At 41.4% G+C, this 17,570-nt stretch overlaps 1 protein-coding gene across 3 annotated transcripts in view; it reads right to left on the reverse strand.

The window, feature by feature from the left end:
* LOC145349816 (collagen alpha-3(VI) chain-like) overlaps window positions 1-17,570 on the reverse strand; it is a 45,100-nt gene that overhangs the window by 10,222 nt on the left and 17,308 nt on the right. The window contains exons 3-6 of one of the 3 annotated variants that reach the window (XM_080198366.1): window positions 14,649-15,251; window positions 12,744-13,352; window positions 8,206-8,805; window positions 4,921-5,526 (exon numbers count right to left, since the gene is read on the reverse strand). In XM_080198366.1, coding sequence (XP_080054492.1) covers window positions 4,921-5,526; window positions 8,206-8,805; window positions 12,744-13,352; window positions 14,649-15,251 — 2,418 coding nt within the window. Of the gene's footprint in view, window positions 1-4,920; window positions 5,527-8,205; window positions 8,809-12,743; window positions 13,353-14,648; window positions 15,252-17,570 lie in introns of all 3 variants that reach the window. The other 2 variants (XM_080198365.1, XM_080198368.1) reach the window with 2 other exon arrangements.

Consider the following 17,570-nt stretch of genomic DNA (forward strand, 5'->3'; position numbering starts at 1 on the left):
AATTGAGTTTGTGTCTTTATATACCCTGTTTGTGAATAGAACTCCCAATCACCTGACAAAGAAGCAGCAAGTGCTCCAAAAGCTAGTGGCTTTTGCTTCCAAATAAACCTGTTGGACTTTAACCTGATGTTGTGAGACTTCTTACCAACGGAAACAATCCAAGCCTATCCAATCTCTCTTCATTTTGTAAATGTTCCATCCCAGGCAGCATCTGTAAATCTCCTCTGCACCCCCTTCCAGTGCAATCACATCCTTCCTATAATGTGGCAACCAGATTGCACACAGTACTCCAGCTGTTGCCTCAAAGTTCCATATAACTCCAACATGACATCCTTGCTTTTGTAATCTATGCCTCATATAACAATGTATCAGATGCCATTTTCACTATCCTACTAACATGTCCTCCTGCCTTCAGAGATCCGTGTGGACAAACAAGCCAAGGTCTTTTTGTCCCACAGAACTTTCCAGCATCCTACCACTCATTGAGTACTTCCTTGTCAAATTATTCCCTCCAAAGTGTATCACTTCACACTTTTCAGGGTTAATCCATCTGCCACGTATCTGTTAATTTGACCATCGATAGCCTCAGCCTCACTGTTAACCACCCTGCCAATCCATCTGCAAACTTACTAATCCCCCACATAGTCATCTATGTCATTTATATAAATGATGAATAATAGGGAACCCAACACAGACCCTTGTGGTACACAGTGGATCCTGGCTTCCAATCACTAAAGCAGCCTTCTGTCATCACCCTCTGTCACCTCCAACTGAGCCAATTTTAGAGGTTTACAGCATGGAAACAGGTCCTTCGGCACAACTTGTCCATGCCACCTTTTTTTTTAAACCTATAAACTAATCCCAATTGCCCATATTTGGCCCATATCCCCCTATACCCATTGTACCCATGTAACTATCTAATGCATTTTAAAAGATAAAATTGTACCCCCCTTTACTACTACCTCTGGCAGCTTGTTCCAGATACTCATCACCCTTTGTGTGAAAAAATTGCCCCCCTGGACACTTTTGTATCTCTCCCCTCTCACCTTAAGCCTATGCCTTCCAATTTTAGACTCCCCTACCTTTGGGGAAAAGATATTGACTATCTAGCTGATCTGTGCCTCTCATTATTTTATAGACCTCTATAAGATCACCCCTCAGCCTCCTACGCTCCAGAGAAAAAAGTTTCAGTCTATCCAGCTTCTCCTTATAACTCAATCCATCAAGTCCACTTTATCAAATTGCCCTGTATCCCAAGTATATTTATCTTCTTTACAAGTCCCACGAGGGACAAGTGATTTGCTGAAATCCATATAAACTACATCAACTGTGCCACCCTCATCTATACACCTGGTCACCTCCTCAAAAAATGTAATCAAATTTGGTAAGCATGACTACCCTCTGATGAATCCATGCTACCCAAGTGGAAATAGATACTTTCCAGAGGTTTCTTTGATATTTTCCCTACTACTGATGTGAGACCTACTGGTCTGTAGTTACCTGGTCTATCTCCATAACTTTTCTTAAAAGCAGAACCACGTTGGTTGCTCTCTAGTCATTTGTTTTTAATTCATGACAAAAGAATTATCATTTCTAATCAAACCACCATATGATTTCTGCTGATAGATAAAGCAAACAATCCTATGAAGTCTTTCCAGAATTTAGAGGTGATGTTATGTTAATGACATTGAGCTTGGGGGGGGTGGTGGGGAGGGAGAAAAATCAGCTAAAATCATAGAGTCTCTATATAAGATAGAACGAGGCCATCCGGCCCATTGAGTCTGCACCAACTTTCTGAAAGAGCATCTTACCCAGGCCCACCACCCACCCTATTCCCTTAACACCATGCATTTACCATGGCTAATTCACCTAACATACACACCTTGGGACACGAAGGGGTAATCTAGCTCTCCCCAGTTAATTAGTTTTTCTCTGGATTGTCCATTGCCATTTGATATCATCATAAACCTTACAATACAATGATCACTGTCTCCTAAATATTTCCCCATTGACACTTGATCGACTTGGCCCATCTCATTTCCAATAACCAGGCTCAACACTGCATCCTTTCTTGATGGACTGGACACGTGTTGCTGTAGAAAATATTCCTGAACACACACTCTGGAATTTTGCCCCTGTTCATTACAACTTTCCCAGTCTACATCATAACTACTCCATAGTGTTTGTATCTCTCTAATTTCCTTGCAGATTTATTCTTCTACATCCTTCTCACTATTTGCTGGTCTATACACGACACCAAGCAATATAATTTCAAACTCTGGCCAAATTGATTCTTTCCCTGAATCCCTTGGGACATTTTCTTTCTCCTGCACCACAATGTTCTCCTTAACCAAATACAAGGACTCCTCTCCCTTTCCTTCCTTTCTTACCTTTTCTGAACACCTTATACCCAGGAATATTTCACACCCAGTCTTGTCCTTCCGAGAACCAGGTCCCTATTACTGCCACAATGTCGTTTTTCCACAGTGCAATTTACACCTGCAGCTCCCCAATCTTATTAACTATACTTTGCGCATTCACATAAATGCACAGTAACCTCGATTTAGATTTCATTACTTTCTCCCTTACTCTGGCTCCACCTATTAACTTACTATTCTCTATGCTAGTGATCGTATTTTTTGCAATCCTCTCTATAATTTCTTTTTGGTTTCCAGACCTCTGTTGAGTTAGTTTGAAGCCTTCCCAAAAGCACTAACAACATGCAAGGAACTCAATCTCAGCTCTGATCAGGAGCAACCCACCTGGTTCGGAATGTGCACCTTCCCGAGAGCCAGTCCCAGTATCTTAGGAAGCTAAAGCCCTCTCTCCTGCACCATCTTTCCAGCCACATAATCACCTGCCTTATTCTCCTATTTCTGTACTCACTTTCACACGGCACTAGGAGTAATCCAGAGATGACAACATTTGAGGCCCTCCTTGCTAATTTCCTGTCTAGCTTCCTAAATTCAGGGTCTCAACCCTCTACCTACAGAAGTCATTGGTAACAATGTGGTCCACAACTTTTGGCAGTTCACCCTCCTCCAGAAGAATGACCTGAAGCCACTCTGTGATATCCTTGACCCTAACTGTACCAGGGAGGCAACATACCATCCTGGAGTAACATCTTCAGCCATAGAAATATCAGTCTCTTCCCAAGTAATGAATCCCCTATGGTTATTGCTCTTTCCTTCGTCCTCCTCTATTGCTGAGCTGCTCAAACCTGGCTTGACTGAACTCTGTGGAACCAGCAGTCTCATCAGCGCCCAAAATGGGAAACCAATTTCTGATTGGGACCCCAAGGGACTCCTGCACTACCGACCTAATTACTCTAGACTGCCTGGTGGTCACCCATTCCCTCTTTGCCTTCAGGTGCTGAAGTTGAGGCATGACCACCTCTCTGAACATGCTATCCAAGTAATTCTCAGCCTCAGGGATGCTCCACAATGACTTCAAAACCCAGAGCTCAGCTTTCTGCAGCTGGCAGCTCTTCCTACACCTGTGGCTATCTAGGATATTGATGGCCTTCATGACTTTGCATTTATTACAGGATACAAATTCCATTCAACTGAGCAGCCCTGCCATATCTTAACTTTACTTCCCTTGTGTTAACTTTATTCTACTTTAATTACTTGCATTATCTGACGGTGTAAACCCTAACTTTCCCTTCTCCCCGGTGTTAGTTTTTCGCACACCGCCTCTTGTGCATTCACTTGCCAACCAACTTACCACTTTCCTGTGAGGTCACAGTTCTTTTCCCACTGCTGCCCCACAGCATCTGAAATATTTACCAAATAACTGGACTCATCTCCTTGAGCAGGGCAAGACCACTTTCTGAGGGCTGAAAAGATTAGAAAGCAGAAAGCAAAAGAGCACCTCTTTCCAACTTGATCCAAATGTCCCAATAAACTCACTCATCTCTGTGTATTGCTCAGGATGAGGTTTCTCTCACTGCTCCTGTGCCACTTACTGAAAGGTTACTGTACAAAATGAAGAACTCATGGTGTAGAGGATAATATTAGCATAGACAGAGGATTGGTCAGCTAATAGGAAGCAGAGATTAGGCTCATTTTTGGGTTGGCAAGGTGTAATGATTGGAGTGCCGCAGGGATCAGTGCTGGAACTCACATATTTACATTCTATATCAATGACTTGGATGAAGGGATCAAATATACTGTTGTTAAATTACTGATAACACAAAGAGAGTAAGTCATGAAGGAAACATAAGGGCTGGAATTTGCTGACCATTCATGTCAGCTGGATTTTTCCATCCTGCTGCAGTGAATGGAGGATTGGTTTGTAGCCAAGTTCTCTGTCTTCACCGCAGCGGGACCGTGGCATGAATGATGGTAAGATTGTACCCAAGGAGTCTGCAAAGGGATTTAGATGGGTGAAGCAAGGGGGCAAAAAAATGTCTGATGGTGTATACTGTGGGAAAATGTGAACTCGTTCACTTTGGCAGAATGAATAGAGAGGAGCTGCTTCCACTGGAGGGGGGTCAGTATAATCGGAGGATACAAATTTAAGGTCATTGATGATAGAGGGGGAGGGGATATGGGGATGAGGAGAATTCTTTACACAGCGAGTTTTGGTCCACCTGAAAGGGTCGCAAAAACAGATTCAACAGTAACTTTCAAACTCTGAAATGGGAAAGATTGCAGAAGTGCGAGTTAATGCAGTTTTGGAAGGCAAGCAAAGTAAAGGAATACTCAAAAAACAGAAGGGTTGAGAGGGGTTGAGGAAATGAGAGACTTTGTAGTGAATGTCCACAGGCCACTGAAGGTGGCAGGACAGATTAGCTAAAGCGGTTAAAAAAAGGCTTTCCTTGATTGGGTGAGTGGAAATTGTTAGCAGTCTAAGGATTCCTACTCATTCATTACAACGCAAAATGTCATCAAACTGCAAAGTTTAAAATTCGAGCACCTTTGGTATTCTTTACTGTTGGCGGTTCAGAAATTATCTGCACACCAGTTAGCATTGACAATGGTAACAGCACATCCTGTTGTATCTCTGGAAGAGAACTAAATTCATTCACTGTGTAAACCATGCTGGGCTGCAAAGCAATCTGTTGTAGCTGCTGTTTTATGACATTCTCAGCTCCAATGACTAAAGTCATCACACCAGATCGTAGCAGAGATTCTGATGGCTTTTTGACATCATCTCTTGATCTTCCACCAGTAACTAGTATCAGAAACTGGGGAACGCCTTCCTCTTTCCTACTTCCTGAATATTTGGTAAAAATATATTTATGAACATAACTTAGCGCTGCTCCAGTGTTGAGAACCGTACCGCCTCTCAGGCGGAGTCTGTTTACTTCAGAGAGAAGTTCAGCTTTTGAAAAGTGGGTGTTCAGATAGAACTCAGTGTCTGCAACATCGCTGTACTGTACCAGACCAACTCGCACCCGGTCACTTCCAATATCAAGACTTTCAATTATTCTTGAGACAAAGTCACGAATAGGTTGTAAATTTGTGTTTCCAACATGAAATGATCCATCAATTAAGAACACAATGTCTTTCTTGTCAGTTTCTGTTACAAATAAACATAAGAAATACACACAAGTATTTATAATTTCTATAATTTAAATGCATGATTTGTACAGATTATGAAGAGATTTGATTAGTAAAGTCACGTTGATTTTTCAAGCTGAGGTTTTACATTCAAATCTGAACATTTAGATGCCACACTGACAGATATGGCTCTTTCCATTCTTCTAAATGCTCCTGCACCTGAGATAAGGTTTGATTTAAGTTGGTTGAAGAACTATATCTCTCACACCCAATCTATTCTAGCTTTACCCACTTTGTATTCTGAAATTGAGATCTGCATTTCGAGGATCAAAGTACTGTTGCGCCACCCATGACCAAGCCCTGTTCATTCTTGGCACTGATTCTAAGATAGAATTGATGGCACAATGGTGAGCACTGTTGACTCATAATGGTAGGGTGGCAGGTTCAAACCTGGCCTTGGGTGATTGACTGTGTGGGATTTGCACATTCTCCCCATCTGTGTGGGTTCTCTCTGGGTCCTTCCCCATAATGTGCTAGGTAGATTGGCCTGTCAAGTTGCCCCTTATTGCTGTAAGGTGTAAATAGCCATGGCAAATGTGTGGGATTATAGGGATACTGTTTGGGTGGGATGCTCTTTTGGAGAGTTGGTGCAAGCTGGTTGGCATTCTTCTGCACTGTCGGGATTCTGTAGATCCATGGTTCTAATAAGTTGCTGTGAAAGCCCTTTGATGCAAAGAGAGTAAATGAATTTATATTATAATCTGTGCAGAAAGAGAAGAAACATGAAGAGGTGCAGTCGGTGGGTTGAGGTGACATGTGAAAAAGGATAACTGTTTTATTTTTGTTGTTATCACCACCATGAGTCAGAAGGTGGGGCCTGGTTTTCTCTAGCCTGTGAAACTTGTAAAAGATGAACCATTCATATTTCAGGAATGTAATTCTTTCCCACTTCTTTACAACAATCTGAGGTTCCTATCCGCTTTAAGAAGACAACCAGAGGAAATGAAAGATGGTGCTGGTGTGAGAGGAAGGATGATTCTTCTTGAAATCTGGTTGTTAAATCTGGAGAGAGGTTAATTGACATCAAACAAGCTTTAAACATACCTGGAGTGCAGTTGCAAAGAGCGAACTTCTTCCATCGGGAAAAGGACACAAAAGTCTGAGGTCACATACCAACCGATTCAAGAACAGCTTCTTCCCCGCTGCTGTCAGACTTTTGAATGGACTTACCTTGCACTAAGTTGATCTTTCTCTACACTCTAGCTATGACTGCAACACTACATTCATTTCCTTCTCTATGGACGGTATGCTTTGTTTGTGTAGTGCGCAAGAAACAATACTTTTCACTGTATATTAATACATGTGACAATAATAAATCAAATCAAATCAAGATCCTGCTGTTCTTGCCATGGAAGAACTTCAAAACAGTAAATATAGTGTCATCATATAGATAGAGGGCTTTTCTCTTTGGAGCGGAGGAGGATGAGGGGCGACTTAACAGAGGTTTATAAGATGATGAGAGGGATTGATAGAGTGGACTAGCAGTGGATGTAGCTGTTACTAGGGGGCATAACTATAAGGTTCATGGTGGGAGATATAGGAGGATGTCGATTCTTTACTCAGAGAGTGGTTGGGGTGTGGAATGCACTGCCTGCTGTGATAGTGGAGTCGGACACTTTAGGAACTTTCAAGCGGTTATTGAATAGGCACATGGAGCACAGCAGAATGATAGGGAGTGGGATAGCTTGATCTTGGACATAGGACATTGAGGGCCGAAGGGCCTGTACTGTGCTGTACTGTTCTATGTTCTATTATGTTACAAGGAACAAGAATAACTGCCCTAGTAGACATGGAGCAAATGACACTTGCTGAACTAGAGCAGTATTATTCATCACTAACTGTATGGGGCTAACTAGGAATCCAGATGTGGTGAATTGCATTTCTGATCTGTAAATAAAAAGTGAGTGATAGACACAATGATTGAGCATGTGATCTTGAGCTCAATGCTCATTCATGTAACATCTGCATGTGTACTTCAACCATTTTTTTAGATTTGTTGATAAAATATTCAGATAAAAAGCAGACTGAGTTAGCTTTTGATATATAATTAGGAGGGTTTTACTTGTTTGTTGAACATTGGTAGATATTTGCTTAGGGGAGGCAGTGGCACAGTGGTATTGTCATTAGATTAGTAATCCAGAGACCCAGGGTAATTCTCTGGAGACTTGGGTTTGAATCCCACCATGGCAGATGGTGAAATTTGGATTCGATCAAAAAAAGGGATTAAAAGTCTATTGATAACCAGGAAATCGTTTTATCAATTGTTGTAAAAATCCATCTGGTTCACTAATACCAGAGGAAATTTGTTATCTTTATTTGACTTCAGGAGAGCAGTAGAAATTGAAAAAAGGTACAAAAAATCTGTTGTTTGCCTGTTATTTACAATGACATTTTGTAACTTGCTCCTGCGCATTGCAGAGAGCAACATGCTGTCATACTACAATCTTCTGATAAACCCATGTAACGATCTCTCCAGAAACAGAACATTAATTTTTATCATGTCGGTGTGAAAATAAAAATATATTGTTGTTTGGAACCAAGTGAGTATTCAGAGATTGTGTAAAGCCAAGTTTTTCTGATAAATGTATTGCAGCATAAGATAAATTAATCAAAGCATGGTCATTCAAAATGCGGTTACCTTTGGTGGTTGGAGTTGTCTGCCGTTCCGAAGCTTTCCTCACCTTTAGCGTTGATAAAGGTGATAGTACTTCCTGCTGGATCTCTGGGAGCGAAGTGAACTTCTTCACTCCAAATGCTAAACTGGGGTTTGAACTAACCTCCTCTAGCTGCTTGACGACATTCTCCATTCCAATGACTAATGTTATAACACCAGCTTGTTGCAGGGCCTTCGATGGCTGTATCACGTCATCTCTCGATTTCCCACCAGTAATAAGTACCAGAAGCTGGGGGACACCCTCCTCTTGCCTACTTCCTGAATATTTGGTGAAAAGATATTCAAGTACAAAGTCCAGTGCTTTGCCAGTTTGGAGATTTGTGCCTCCTCTCTGCCTCAGCCTTCTCACATGAGAGAGAATTTCATTTTTCGATGAGTAGGTGTTTAGAAAGAATTCAGGTTCCGCAGCGTCACTGTACTGTACCAGGCCAACTCGAACCTTATCACTTCCAATGTCAAACGTCGTAATTATTCTTGCAATAAAGTCACGGATAGCAGCAAAGTTTCTCTTTCCAAGACTATGTGATCCATCAACAAGGAACACAATATCTCTCTTGTCCATTTCTGCTATAATTACCAAATGAAATACACAATTACTGAAACATAGTATCACATATCTGTAGATTCTAAAGAACAAAGGCATAGTTTGCTCTTAACATTAGATTTGTGAAATAAATTTTGGAGCGGCACGGTGGCACAGTGGTCAGCACTGCTGCCTCACAGCACCAGGGATCCAATTCACTTCTGGCCTTGGGTGACTATGTGGAGTTTGCATGTTCTCCCCATGTCTGTGTGGGTTTCCTCTGGATGCTTCGGTTTCCTCCCACACTCCAAAGATGTGCAATTTAGGCCAATTGGCCATGCCAAATTCCCCTTGGTGTCCTTAGATGTAGGTTAGGTCGATTAACCGTAGTAAAATGTATGGGGTTATGGGGAGAGGGTGCAGAAAAGGGCCTGGGTGAGATACTCCGTCGGTACTCAGAGTTGGCGCAGACTCGATGGGCTGAATGGCCTCCTTCTGCACTGTCGCGATTCTTATGATTCTATCTCTGAAGGTACAGAGATAATTCTTAAGTCTGACTCCTGTCAGGTCGACAAGTGTTGCTTGTGTTGTTTTACTTGCCAATTAAATGATTTGTCTAACTATGAAGTATATTGGTATTTTGGGCAATTCTGTTCCTCCTAACCTCATGCAGTTTGTATTCGGCAGGTCTGTCCCCTGCCAATGGTTCTCTGCTGACTCCTACAATAGACCCGATCTTCACTCGACTCACCAATGGATTCTAAGCAGGTATTTAAAATCAACTGGCGATGAAAACTCACCAATGTCTTATCAAAATAGCATCAGGACTAACCTCTTCTAGCCACTTGGTCTCATTATTAGCTCCAGTGTAACACTAATCTGTTAACTGGGCATTTTCTGGCTGTTTCTGCCAATTCTCAGGGTGTTCAGTTTTAAACTGTCCTCCTGAGAAGGACACCTACCTTATACTAATAGCAAACTACTTTAAACATACGAATCAAGGTTCAGCGACAATGCAGCTCTCCTGCCAATAAAGTAAGCAGGAAGAGAAACTGAGGCCAGAAAAGGCACAACCACAACCCTCACCCATTCCCAAATACAACTGGACCTTCCCAAAACTTGTGAATCATTCGACTGGTCCTGAGGTGGGGTGGGGGAATGGTTCTGGAGAGGGGATATGTCGGTTTACAAAGCAAAAGGATATGGCAGCATTGCAAGGCAGCTAATTAGGTAATGATAATGAGGCAGGAAGGGACAGAATGAAGAAACATCAAAAACAACAGCAAATTTATTTCAAAATAGGAATAAATGGTCAAAATGCAAAATTAATGGCTATTTAAATGCAGTATTCAGCACAAAATAAATGAATTAACGGCATGAAGTGAAGTTAATAGGTATGATCTTATAGCCATTACAGAGATGTGGTTACAAGCAGATAAAAGCTGGGAATTAAATATTCAGGGGTATGAGACCTTTTGTAAGGACAGTCAAGAAGGAAAGGGTGGTGGGGTAGCTTTGTTAGTACAAGATGGAATGAGTACAAGAGCAAGAAATTATCTTGGATCAGGAAATGTAGAATCCATAAGGTGGGAGGTAAGAAATAACAAGGGGAAGAAGTTACTGGCCAGAATAGTCCAGGCCACCTAACAGCAACAATTCTGTAGGATGGAGAAAATAAGAGCATGTTAAAAAAAAGGCAATGCATTAATCATGGGTGAATTTAATCTTCATGTAGATTGGGAAAACCAAATTGGCAAAGGTGACCATCAGGACGTGTCAGCTACGATCCTCATCAACTTTTACAGATGCACCATAGAAAGCACAGTGGTTAACAGCAGGGACCCGGGTTTGATTCCCAGCTTGGATCATCATCTGTGTGGAGTTTGCACATTCTCCCCATGTCTAGGAGCACCTGGAGGAAACCCATGTCTGGGTTTCCTCCAGGTGCTCCAGTTTCCTCCGGCAATCCAAAAGATGTGCGGATTAGGTGGACTGGCCATGTTAAATTGCTCATTAGTGTCAGGGACACTAGCGAGGGTAAATGCCTGAGGTTACGGGGATAGGGCATGGGTGGGATTGCGGTCGGTGCAGACAATCAGCCAGCTGGCTTCCTTCTACACTGTAGATTCATTCTTCCTGGTTGCATTACAGCTTGATGTGCTCTGCCCAAGACCGCAAGAAATGAGAAAACATTGTGAGTGTCACTAACCCATCCTGCAAACCAACCTCCCATCTATTGACTCTGTCTACACTTTCTGCTGCCTCGCAAAGCAGCCAGTTTAAGTAAGGACCCTACACACCCCAGACATTCTCTCTTCCACCTTCTTCCGTCAGGAAAAAGATACAAAAATCTGAGGTCACCAACCAACTAAATCAAAAACAGCTTCTTCCCTGCTACCATCAGACTTTTGAATGGACCTGCCTTGCATTAAGTTGATCTTTCTCTACACCCTAGCTATGACTGTAACACTACATTCTGCACACTCTCATTTCCTTTTGTATAAATGGTATGCTTTGTCTGCAGAGCATGCAAGAAAAAATACTTTTTACTGTATGCTAATACATGTGACAATAATAAATCAAATCAAGATCCTGCTGTTCTTGCTGTGGAAGAACTTCAAGACAGCAAATATAGTGTTACCATATAGATTGTGTTACAAGGAACAAGAATAACTCCTCAATTAAGCATGGAGCAAATGACAATACCTGAACTAGGGCAGTGTTCTCCAATATATAACTAGATCCAATAAATCAAATAACTATCAATACAGAGAAAGTTCTTGGGAAACTTGCACAATGCCACAAGGATTAGTGCTGGAGCCATAATTATTTAAAATATATATTAATAACCTGGATGGTGGGATTTTCCTATGAGCTGATGTTGAGTAGGTTGGGCCTGTGCTCAATGGAGTTTAAAGAATAAGATGTGACCTTACTGAGACATCGAGGATTCTCAGGGGGCTTAATAGGGTAAATTCTAAGAAGTTGTTTCCCCTTGTGGGAGAGTCTAGTACCAGAGGGCATCATCCCAGAGTAAGGGGTCACCCATTTAAGACAAAGAGGAGGAATTTCTTCCCTCAGAGGGCAGTGAATCTGTGGAATTCTCTGGGGTGGTGAAATGTCAATAAAAATCTGGAATTAAAGTCTAACGATGACCATGAAACCATTGTCTCAAAAATGCATTGGGTTCACTAATGTCCTTTAGGGAAGGAAATCTGTCATTCCGGTCTGGCCAACATGAGGGTCCAGACCCAGAGCAATGTGCCTGAATCTTAAATGCCCGCGGGGATTGGCAATAAATGCTGGCTCAGCCAGTGCCAGTCACATCCCATGAACAAATAAAACAATAAACATTGATTGGCAATAATTGTCACACAGGAATTTATTATCTTTTAAATGCAATATATTGTCTGATTGATGTGAACAATATATTTGTCTCCAGGGGAACCTCACTAGGGGAATCCTACATTTGACATTCACTTTATTAAGTGTGATTTAAATGCAATGCAGAAATCCAGAGCGAAAGCGCACAACCACTTCATATGAAATGCATTTTCATAGAATCTCTACAGTGCAGAAGGAGGCCATTCGGTCCATCGAGTCTGCACCAACCACCCAGGCCCTATTTCCGTAACCCCACATATTTACCCTGCTAACCCACTGACAATCAATCAACCAACCTAACCTGCACATCTTTGCACTGTGGGTGGAAACTGGAGCACGCAGAGGAAACCCACACAGACACGGGCAGAATGTGCAAACTCCACACAGACTTTGACCCGAGGCCGGAATTGAACCCGGGTGGCTAACCGCTGTGCCACTGTGCTGCCCCCGTGCCACTCCCCAATGCTGTTTTATTTTAGTGACTCTTCAACATAAAATAAGATCTTGCATAAGATCACTACATTTCTCAGCATTGTATTCAATAATAGTTATTTAAAATACCCAAACCCAGAGCGGCTGTTAAAATTCTGGATACCTTTTTTAACTGGATCAGTTGGCTTCTCATAAACTATGGTTACACCAGCCAATGTTGAGAGAGGTGTCATCAACCGTTCCTGTAACTCTTGTAGAGAATGGAAATCATCAACACTGAAAACTAAACTGGAGTCAATCGCAATCTCATTTAGTCGTTCTGGATCTGTATCTCCGACTCCAACTGCAAAGGTCATTATAGCAGCTCGCTTCAGGGTCTCTGCAGGTTGTTTAACATCATCATCAGACCTTCCACCAGTGATAAGCACCAACAACTGGGGGACACTGTCCTCCTTCCTGCTTCCTGCAGCTGTGGTAAAATGGTTTCTGTACACATAGTCTAGAGCTGCACCAGTGTTACGTGTCCACCCACCTCTCAAACTCAGTCTTTTCAGGGCAGTTTGTAAAGCAGATTGTGTTGAGTGGGTATTTAAGTGAAATTCAGTTGTTGCACCATCACTGTACTGTACCACAGCAACCTGAACAGAATCTGGTCCAATTACAAATTTTTCAGTGATACTCATGATCAGTTTGCATATTTGCAAAAAATTTGCATATCCCACACTGGAACTGCCATCAATCAGGAATACGATGTCCCTTTTGCTGACTTGAACTGCAAAATAACCTTAGGTTAGTTGAAATTTTGGTTTAAGTCATTTCATGCTCCAAAACAATAAACGTTTATTTGTAGCTGGCAGCGTAAAGTGAAGGATTCTTTTCATGCAAAGGGTTTGAACAATTTTGAACTGATTGAAGCAAGGCTAACCATGGCACACAAAGAATTGTACAGATTTGAAATCCCAGAACACAGCCTCATATACTGGGATAAAATAAGTGGAATTTAAGCACATGTTCAATGCGATTTTCCAAATTATAGCGGCAAATGATCTAGTCTAATATGCAAAGGGATATGAAATTTAAAATGAATTCTGCCAAAGATACATCCCAAAGTATTTGAAAATTTGTAATTTACAACTCACGTTAAGAGCTTAAACAAATGGTTACTTATTTAATAAATAAGCACACAAAACAACAAATTAGGCAAACGTAGGCACAGAAAATAGGCAAACCTAACAAAGAGCGATAAAAGGTACAACTCTAATTGTAAATTATATACAGAGCAGAAGCAATATCTGTGTCCATTGATACATGTCACATAAAAAGATCTGTTACTGAATTATTCCTAAATGGGACTGAATACATTTCTATTTGGCAGGCAGGGTGCAGAATAGTGAGAAGCATTAACACAAAGGAAAAATATTATGCATCTGAAATAGAAATAGATAATGTGGGAATACTGACCAAACTGAACAACGTATGTGGAGAGAGGAACAGTTCTGGCCAGAGGCCGCCTGCCTGAATTGGTCACTCAAGGGTTTTTTTCCCTCTGGCCGAGCATTTTGTTTCAGTTTCCAGACAATTTATCCAAATCTGGTCATGTGCCAACTTTAGGTTCAAAGACAAAACCAGAAAACAGAAAATGCTGGAAAATCTCAGCAGGTCGGACAGCACCTGTGGAAAGAGAATGGAGCCAATGTTTCGAGTCTGCATGTCCCTGTCCTCTCTCCACAGCTGCTCTCCAACCCGCTGACATTTTCCAGCATTTTCTGCTTTTGTTTCAGGTTCCAGAATCTGCAGTATTTTGCCTTAATCTTTAGGTTCAAAGTCTTGGGTAATACAGACCCAAGCAAGCTAATCATTGAGATGTATCTTGAAAAGGCCAACATCTCTCCAAAGTGAAATAAGAACATAAGAAATAGGAGCAGGAGTAGGCCATCCAGCCCCTCGAGCCTGCCCCGCCATTCAATAAGATCCAAAGGAAAGATATTTGATTAGGGGCAATGTCTCCAATTTTGTTGAATGCTATTTATACAATTATATATGTAAGTGTTTACAGAAAGCTACACACCTTCAGATTTAGTTTCTCCCACCTCGATCACCAATTGTTTGGTGGCCACTAACGAAAAGAGCGACATCAACTCTTGTCTCGTTTTAGCCATTTGTTGGAAATCGGGAATGTGCAGAACAAACGAAGGATCGGTAGCTATCTGTTCAGCTTCAGCTTTATTCACGTCTTTCATCCCAATAACAAATGTAAAAGTGCCACGTTTCTTTATTAAAAACACTCCCCGTCTGATATCATCACTGGACTGTCTTGCAGTCATGAGCACCATCACCTGAGGAACCCCCTCCTGTGCCCTGCTCCCGGCTGATGCAATGAAATGATTGTCAATCAGGAACTGAAGGGCCTTCCCAGTATTGCCTTGGTTTCCGCCTTTCTGGCGAAGACTTTTTATGGCATTGAGGACTCCTGTTTTTGTGGGATAGGTGTTTAAGTAGAACTCTGTACGGGGGGTGTCACTGTACTGCACCAAGCCAATCTGAATGGCATCAAAGCCAATATTGAGATCTTGAATGAAATTTGCCACGAAAGAACGTATGAGCTGAAACTCGGCGCTTCTCAAATCTCCCGATCCATCAATTAGGAAAATTAGGTCAGCTGATTCCGACACTATAAAGAGAATGGTAAATGTAAAATATGAACATTTTAAAATAGATAAAGCAGTACAGCAAAAAGGAAAGACTTACATGGGTATAATATATTTCATGTCCTCACGATGCCGGTATAATATGATCCTGGAAATTTAAATGGCCTGTTGCATCCGGGAGGAGACACTCTGTGATGGAACCATTAAATCCTGGTCTCAAAGTATTTCAGGCTCGCTCTGCACCTCCCCCACTTTGTTCCTAATTGGACCCAAACTGCTTCTTTCTACCCCCACATACTATTTACATAAAAGTTAAAGATTTTTGGGTTTCTTTTCATGTTGACTCCCACACTAATCTCACCTTCTCTCTTTGCCGGTCTTATTTTTCTCTTTGATTCCTACCTCGACCTATTATATTTGGTTTGGTTCATGCTTGAAGAATTCCCTCACATGCATCCTACAACCTTCATTTCTGTTTCATCAATATCTCTATCTCCCTCATCATCCAAGGAGCCATTCTTTTGTTCCCCTCCCTTTCATCCTTGTTAGAATGTACATAGCCTTTACTCGAACCATCTCCTCCTTAAAAACCCATTGTTCCATTACACATTTTCTTATCAGTCTCCCTGGCTAGTTCTCGTCTTTATCCCATTGAAGTTAGGCTTCTTCCAATTTGGAAGTTCTTCTTTAGATTGGCCCTTACACTTCTCCACTACTAATCTGAACTTTCTGATATGATGGTCACTCTTATCCAAGTGTTCCCTCCCGGATACTTGGTTCACTTGACTCAACTGATTTCCTAGCTCTAGACCAAGCAAAACCTTGTTCCAAGTTGGATAAGAATGTACTTGTCCAACTTGAAGCTCTCCTGAACACATTTCAGAAATGATTCTCTCTAATTTTCCTTTAATATTATTCCAGTTGATATTTGGGTAGCTGGTGTCCCCCAGTATTACCACTCTATAGTTCTTGTACATCTCTGTGATCCCCATGCTCCTCTATTTCCATCTCCCAATATTTTGCAGCCTATAGAATACCCCCAATAGTCAGACCATACTTTTGTTGTTTCCAAACTCATACCAAATGGATTTTATTCTTGCTCCCACAAGGACATCCTTTTTTTCCAACATAACAAAGCCCTCCCTAATGAATTCAAGCCACATCAAGTCACCCTCAATCTATTACACTGGGGCTCCTGCTATCACTTGAAACTCAGCACAATGAAACCTCTGTTAAATGCCATATTTTTGGATGAAAATTGGTAGTGAATCAATTTCATATACATTTTATTCTTAATGCTCTAAATATGGGAAACATGCTTTGATTTTATTTGATATCAGACAAAATGAGGTAGTTGTTAATAGTTTGGGCAATAAAATGAAGCCTTGCACAAGTCTTTCAAAGGAAACTCAGCAGTTAATGAAGACTAATAATTGAAGTGAGAGATAATGGAGGCTCCCCTGCAGATTGCAATATATGTTGCAGCATTTTAACAAATGACTTTTTGAAAACTCTTTGCTCACCTCTACTGAAGGCAATGAGCTAGCTTGGTTTTTTTGTTTCTAGAGGAGCAGATGATGAACAAATGTCTTGTTCTTCACATATCGGATAATACATTGAGACCAAGATTCTCTGATGTTGCATGCACCAGCAAGAATGGAGAATGTAATGCTCAGCTAAATCTCTATTTGTATTGGCGAGGTCGGAGAATCCCAACCACAGGCAAGATCAGAGAGTCCAGCCTGAATGTCAGTAGGCAATGCACGCTCTAGATTGTCAAAACTAATAATGACTTTGTTTTAAATCATCAATGTTTTCACACAAACATTGGCTTGGTTTCTCTGGCCTCCCATGGTGCGTTTTTCAGTGACGGGGGATGGATTGCTGTTTGCTGATGGTGAGATCTTCTGGTCCCGCTGCTGTCAATGAGATTCCCCACTGAATCCAGTCCACGCTGCTGGCAAATCTGGGGCAGGGATGTGCCGTTGGGAGGGACCAGGATATCCCATCAGCATGAAGAGCCAGAAAGTTCTGTCTAGTAAAATCATAGTTTGGCCAGAAGGAATCAACAAATTATATGGCATTTTTAATTTATTGTAACATGGTGCATTAAACATCTGTTTTCACTCATGGACTTTGCAGCATTTAAGTTATTTTGAGATGCTTTGACAGGTCTAAATGCCATTAGGCTTCAAATATTGAAAATAGGATTAGTGATGTTGGCTTGTCAAAGTGGAAAGCTTTGGTCACAGTTCTCCGGTTAAGTACAATAAACTTGGAAGTGCCTCCGTGGAATTATCAATTGTGTCTAAATTGACAAATTCCCAATAGAATTTATACTA

Source organism: Carcharhinus amblyrhynchos, chromosome 11, assembly GCF_965287045.1.
Source record: "Carcharhinus amblyrhynchos chromosome 11, sCarAmb.v2.hapA, whole genome shotgun sequence".
Classification (NCBI taxonomy): Eukaryota; Metazoa; Chordata; class Chondrichthyes; order Carcharhiniformes; family Carcharhinidae; genus Carcharhinus; species Carcharhinus amblyrhynchos.